The following is a 6958-nucleotide window of genomic DNA, read 5'->3' as shown; positions in this document are numbered from 1 at the left end:
AGATCCTCCTGTCTCAGCCTTCTGAGCCACTGGGATTACAAGTGTGAGCCACTGCATTCAGTCTTCATGTTTGAAGATAGCAAGACTCTTTGTTCCCAAAGCTGTGGCCACCCTTGCTACAGCACAGTCTTCTGATAGGGCTGGATTTCACTGTAACACTGTTGGCTTTTAATACCTTAGTGAATGAGACTTGAAATAGGATAGCCATCACACACTGTAATAGGCTACTATCCTTAAAGAGTGACACCAAAGGCTTCTAGACACATACATCAGCCCTGAGTGAGGAGACTGGTTCTTATTTCATCACTAGCCTGAAAGTGCTACAATTAAAGTGAGTGCACTACTCTTATCCACTGCCCAACCCACTTGTTTTCTGATCTCACAAATGTTCCTGGAAATGATCTACTGGAGGTGGTGAGATCTTCACATGAGATCAATGCAGCTCCTGAAAAACACATAGCAACATTTTATCTCTGCTGGGTTTCTACTGCATATATATATTAATGTATCAAGACAGGAAATTCAGAGGTCCTTTTTTTTCACTTGGAAATTTTCTGATTATTGGAGAGAAATTTAGACAATGTACTTTGTTTTATTTTGGAGGGACCAGTTCAAGTCATCTCTAATTTTTTCCACCAGTGCTTTTCTATGTGGTAAGGAGGTGTTGGTGTTTATATATATATTTTTAATTTTTTTGCTGTGTACAAACTGTGTTGACATAATCTGGGTTCTAGACAAGTTCAGGTGTATAGATGTTTTCAGTGACTTTCTAGATTCCTGGGGTTGCATGCAGCGAAAGCCAGCTGGACCTGTGGAGGAGGGAGGACCTGGTGCTGGAGCCCCAGGATGTGGCTTGAAGAACCCACTGTCATTTGTAGACAAGATAAAGAGCTTCAGGGCTCAAACTCTCTTGCAAAACATTGTGCAGAGTGAGTAACAAGCCCACGGTGCCCTTCCAGTCTCCCTTGGTTCCTGCCGGGTCTTTCCGGTGTATAAAAGCATGGTCTCATGCTTGTTCTAGTCCAAAAACTGCCTGATTGCCTTCCTCCCAGGGTACCCCTCCATCACCCTGGGGCTCTAAGTAGGAGGCTCAGTTATTATGCCACTTACAGGGGAGAGAACTGAGGCAGAAGCAGAGCCACTGGCCTCCAAGCCCTTGCAGTTAGCGGGAGGCAGAGATGGGTGCTAACTTGGATAGGGCGCCTGGTGTCATGGATGATACCACCTCTGGTGCAGCCTCTGAATATAGCTGCCAGATCCCAGAACAGATTTGTGTGGCCCCATGGAGTCACAGGCTCTGGCTTAAAGCTCCATCAGGAAATCTCTGACTGTGCCCATTGGGTAGGTTTATGTCCCAAGGGAGGGACATGCAAGAGTTTTCAGTGACTTTCTAAATTCCTGGGGTTGCATGCAGGCAGAGCCAGAGCTCCCACTGGGAGGACCCATGATCTCCAGGGGTTAGTTTGCAAAGTATTCAACCTGGCCACAGACAGCTCCCTGAACTCACTGAATTTTGCTTCTTCCAAAAGTTGGAAAATGATAACAGTAATAGATACATCATAGAAAATAGATACAATGTTCCAGACATACTTGTACAGCGCGCGCACACACACACACACACACACACACACACACACACACACTAAAAAACTTAGATGTATTTCCCATGTAACATGAATGTAGTGTACTCCCATACAAATGAAATATGTGTAATTCATATCTTGCAGACATCTAGAGACCCGTGCAGACATGAAGAGACCTTCGTGCATCCCTGTGTGTGTTGCTCTCATCCCCCTCTCAGAGGTCACTTAGACACAGAGGGTGGAACAACTTGCAGGTCACAAGTAATTTTTGCAGGTGGAGGCAAATTAAAATCCAGGACCTCCAGCTACAGAGCTGGGCTCATGTGTGACTACCTGCAGCACTGCCTCCCTTTCCAGGCTCTGAACTTCTTTGTCATTCAGAGGTGCTCAGAGAGTAAAATCTCACCATTAGCCTCTTGGATACGCTGCCTCCCATGTCATCCCCCCCTACTTTTTAAAATTTCTGGTGAGTACATTCAAAAATATCCTTTAAATTACTCTGCCAGTGAGAATTAATATTCTCCATTTTGCAGCACCCACTCTGTTCCAGGGACTAAATAATGTCTCAGGAGAACAGTGCATGAGGTTGACATAGTTAGTACCCTTGTTCTCTCAGTAGCTCTGAGTAAATAAGCACAGAGAGGTTAAGTAACTTTCCCAGGTTCTCACAGCATGTAAGGGGCAAATTAAAACTGGGAGACCAAGGCCTGCATCCCTAACTTTCCCAACCTTGCTGCCACCTCTGGGATGGTTACCATATGTATACCTGTGCCTTGGATGTGGCCCCTGACAGTACTATTCCTTCATGATACTTCAGCTTCTGGTGGAAGCCCATGCAGGTGCATCAATATAGAGCTAGGTAGAATGAAAGGAGTAACCTTGAGGCCCCAAACATGCAGCCTCAGAGGCTGGGTTTTATCCACTGTACCATAGAGAGGCTCCCCACTTCCCCATGACCTTCCCTTGCCTTGAGGGAAACCCCTGGCCCCTTCCATATACAAACCAAAAGGGCAATTTTTTATTTAAGCTTTATATTTGCTGTTTACAGGAGTTTTCTTTGATTTACTGTGTCAAGATATTATTAACATCATCAATTGAAGATGGGGAGGCATCATGTCCCTAGCCAGAAAGAATCACATCATTGCCATTAAAAATTCCCTAATGAAGTTTATCAGTACTTTTACATATTCATACCCAGTATAAAAATGCATCATAAATTCAACAAAAGTGGTGAGGAATAGATTACATTAACAGGAAAAGTCAGATTAAACTGAAGGCTAGGAAGTAAATGGGCTTAGAGCATCAGCTAAACCAAAACCCATGTTGTAAGGGGTGTTTGGCATAAGCCTTCATGTGGATTCAGGGCCCCTGGATCCTCTCATTCCCTGCACTTCCCATGGCCATAGATCATCAGATTCTGTGCTCTTCCCTGTGGCTACACACTTCCACTTTGTAGCTGTCTTGGAGTTGTCCATCTTCTGTCCCCCATAACCTGTGACAATGTGGGAGCTCACAGGTGATAGCAAGTGAAGGGCTGTGATATGGAAGAGATGGCCCCAGAGTTTACAGGTAGGAACATAACCACAGAGAGACTCCTGTCAAGAGAGATCAGGTGAGAGAACACTGGGATAACCCAGAAAGAGGTTGACTGATTTGCCCATCAGCCAAGGGATGAAGCTACACCCAAAACCTGCACAAAGCAAGGGAGTTAATTCTCACTCCAGAGGGAAATAGCCTGTCTACACCCTGATCTGTTTCAATGCTGACTCCCAGAGCTAAATAATAAATCCATGTTGTAAGCCATTGCACTTCCATTAATTTGTTATAGCACCTACGAAACACTCATACATTCCTCTTGATTCTAAGTTCCCTAAGGCCTGGCTTGGGCCTTTATCATTAATTTCTGCAAACTGATGGCCACAGACAGTGTTTGGACCCACATAGGCATCATACATATGAATTGAATGAATGAACAAAGGACAAAATGAATCCATTTTGGCTGAAAATGTGTTAAGAAGCCATAACTCTAGGTCTTATTAACCAAACAACAAAAAAGACCTGTTCCTGCTATGTAACACTGATGCTGAGAGCAGAGACTGCATCCAACCAGCTCTGGGGGTGCTTCCCTCTGCCTATAGTTCTGGAAGATTCCCCTGTGGTTTTCCACTAAAGCAGAGAGCATGCATGATTGGCCACATATAACATGTACATGGAGACTATAAAGTTTCAGAATTTACCCTGTGCAGATAAATCAATTGACCAGAATCTATATGGCAGCTAGAGATGATTTGCCTATGGTCTAGAGCATGAGAGGCATAACTGAATCACTGGAAAGGTGAGCATTAGGCATCTAAGGAGAAGAGAAAAGGCCCTCAAGCCTTGATACATGCTGTAGATGTCAGCAGGTGAGGAATTTCCACAATGGCAGTTCTTATGCATCCAAACAACTTGGCATGTATAGATGGAACCACATCCCTCAAGTCTAATGTGTGAGTGGCAGAAGATGCCCATAGATATCCATCACAGGTTTCCCTCACCCCACAGAGCAAAGTACCTTTTCTTATCCCCCTAGATTACTACTGTATTAATTCAGACAGAAACCAATTCAGAAAATAAGCATCCCCTTTACATTAAAAATTAGAATGATGTACTTGTAGAGTAAGCCAGGCATTGAAATGTAGCATGTTGATCAAGGCAATCAAAAATGCAAAATAGGAAATAAATATGTAGGAGGAGCTGTGAGGAGCACAAATTCCCAGGCAGTAGAGGTCATAAGGCAGCTGAAACCAGGAGACCCTGAACAGAGTGCATCAAGCTCAAGGCAGACAATGGCCCAGCAGACAATGGCCCAGCAGGTGAGGCACACCCGCTTTGCCTGGGATAATTCTGCCGAATCAACTTTTGGAAAAAGTACCTTTATAAATCATCCTCAAAGCAGAAGCTTCTTTTTTTTTACATAAATACAAAATTTTATTTGCACTTCATTAGTGTAGAAAGACCACAATGCTTCTCATACCACAATACTCAGGACACGCCAAGTTATTCAAATACATACTTACTTATTTACCTTGACTAAACACAACAGTGCAGTTTAATAAAAGATATACCAAAGATAGAGTTCACAAATTCATTATCAGACAAAGAAAAAAAAACAAAAAACAAACAAACAACAACAAAAAAACAAAAACAAATATTGAACACAGTCTATGCTTAATAGGAATAGGCTTCACCATAAAGGGGAAAAGTTTTATCATCACAAAGATACAGGATGTTTAGCCTAATACATGTATGTTCTTTGATATAATAAAATGAATCTCTTTAAAATTCCTTTAAACAGGATTTGTTTAGGACAGCAACGTTGTTTTAAAATCTTTTTTTTCTATAGTTTCAAAACACTTCTTTATTGAATTTTTGTCTTTCTTAAAAGCATAGGATACATCTATCAGGAAACCATGAGAGATTCTGTGGCCTCAGGACCAAGTCAAATCCAACCCTCTAGCTAGGAATATCCTATCATTAGAGAACACTAATAAATAACCTTCAACAGCTATGAGTGGAGCTTTGCTTTGTGGCAGAAACACTCCAAAGATGCTACAGCTGGGGAAACGTCTTGTAAATAAAGAAAAAAGCACTTAACATAGCTTTTTTTTTTTCCACAAAAGTCTTTAGTTTTACAAATTTTCTTTAAAACAGTAAGCAAAGCACCACATTCTCTCTTCTTATCAGAATATCTTCTGTCCTCATAGTATAATTAACAAGGACAATTATATTATTTAAGAAACATTATACTTTTCTTCTCTCCCATTCTTCATATTAGAAGTACTATGTTTCCCAGTGTATGTACACTAGACACTGGGGCTATGAATGAAATATAATTTGGAGGGAAATATGTAATTTATAACCCAAACTTACCCAGGATTGCATATTTGCATATTTACAAGTTAGTGTATAGCTCTGACTTGGATTACAAAGTGCGAAAGGAAATTGTCAAAATGATTGTAGTGCAGAATAGAATGTTTTTTCCCCTTTTCAGGAATCATTTCCACCTTGTTTCAAAGTAGCAAATCAACAACATCGGACATGCGGTCTTGGTGGAGGCAATTCTGGCGGGATTTCAGGTTCTGGTTGTAATGAGAGAATGCTATTGGACAACTCATTCCTTAAAATATCCAGAGGCATCTTTTTCAGAATATTGTCAACAAGTTTCAGAAATATCTCGTCCACATTGAAGTTGTCCTTGGCACTTGCTTCACAGAACCGCATCCCAGTTATCTGCTGTCTGGTGATTTCTCTGTCCGATTCACAGTCCATCTTATTTCCAACTAAGAGAAGTTCAGCATCTTCTGAAGCATACTTATCAATCATCTTCATCCATTTTGGCAAATCATTAAACGTCTCCTTCTTAGTGATATCATATACTAATATGATCCCCTTGGCACTTCTGTAATAAGCTGAGGTAATGTTGTTGAATCTCTCCTGACCTGCTGTGTCCCTCAGATACTTGGAAGGCGACCAGTGCTGGCTCAGCTCCAGCAGTGCCCCAGACAGGGACATGGATGAAGGATGGAGACATGGCACTAACATTCAAGCGTTAGATGACCGGCGATGCCACAGATGAAGCAGCGATTAACGAAGATGAAAGCAAACACACACAGATGGTGGACAGACAGTCAGAGCTGAGGGTAACCAGATTTGCAATAGAATTTTCTTTCCTCTTAGTTCTACAGTTTTGATTTTAAAGTCAACACCCACGGTGGACTTGCAGGCCTCGCAGAAGGTGTCGTCGGTGAAACGCTCCATCAGGCTGGTCTTTCCCACCCCGTGGGAGCCGATGATGATGACCTGCAGCTTGAAGTCCGCGGGCCTGGGGGCCTGTTTCCTCCGACGCGCTTGGCCGCTGGTCAGCACCGCGAAGTCCGCGCCCAGGCCGCCACTGCCACCGCCGCCGCGCCCCCCCCACCCCGCCCGCTTCTGCAGCGCGGCATCCAGATCCATGCAAGCATACGGCTCCCGCTCGGCCAGCCGCCCGCCCGCCTCGCAGCCGCGGGCCCCAAGCCCCGGTGCCCCCTCGGCCTCCGCCGCGCGGGGCCTCGGCCCCGAATTCGGCGTCCGCCCACTCGAGCGGCCCCGGCGGCCCGCGGTTCCCCGCTGTAGCTGCGCCGCCCGCCGGATTCCCGTGCCCCGCTACCCGCCGCCGCCACCGCTGCTGCCGCCGGGAGAGGAGGAAGGCAAAGCAGAAGCTTCTTAGGAATACATCTGGTAAGACTAAGTGTCTTGTTTGTCATTTTCTTTTTATTTTTTTTCTAAAAACTAAATAAAGTTTAGTTTTTAGTTTTTAGTTTCTAAAACTAAATGAAGACAGCAGAATTCTGGCC

At 43.8% G+C, this 6958-nt stretch overlaps 1 protein-coding gene across 1 annotated transcript; it reads right to left on the bottom strand.

The window, feature by feature from the left end:
* Nucleotides 1-5303: 5303 nt before the first annotated feature.
* LOC143640299 (ras-related protein Rab-12-like) lies at nt 5304-6593 on the bottom strand. The gene is made up of 2 exons (XM_077108147.1): nt 6271-6593; nt 5304-6075 (listed from the first exon to the last, which is right to left on the bottom strand). The coding sequence occupies exons 1-2, from the start codon at nt 6576-6578 to the stop codon at nt 5649-5651; spliced, it is 735 nt and encodes a 244-aa protein (XP_076964262.1). The 5' UTR covers nt 6579-6593; the 3' UTR covers nt 5304-5648.
* Between the last annotated feature and the right edge of the window lie 365 nt (nt 6594-6958).

This window comes from Callospermophilus lateralis, unplaced genomic scaffold (genome assembly GCF_048772815.1).
Source record: "Callospermophilus lateralis isolate mCalLat2 unplaced genomic scaffold, mCalLat2.hap1 Scaffold_169, whole genome shotgun sequence".
NCBI lineage: Eukaryota > Metazoa > Chordata > Mammalia > Rodentia > Sciuridae > Callospermophilus > Callospermophilus lateralis.
Note: the sequence above shows the minus strand (reverse complement) of the source record. Positions and strands in the feature narration are given on the sequence as shown.

What these genes read in the sequence shown, in the direction of transcription:
- LOC143640299 (XM_077108147.1), bottom strand. Translation starts at nt 6,578, where the DNA reads ATGGATCTGGATGCCGCGCTGCAGAAGCGGGCGGGGTGGGGGGGGCGC. An exon ending in AAAATTCTATTGCAAATCTG is followed by an intron (nt 6,076 to 6,270) that starts GTTACCCTCAGC and finishes CAAGTATCTGAG; the next exon opens with GGACACAGCAGGTCAGGAGA.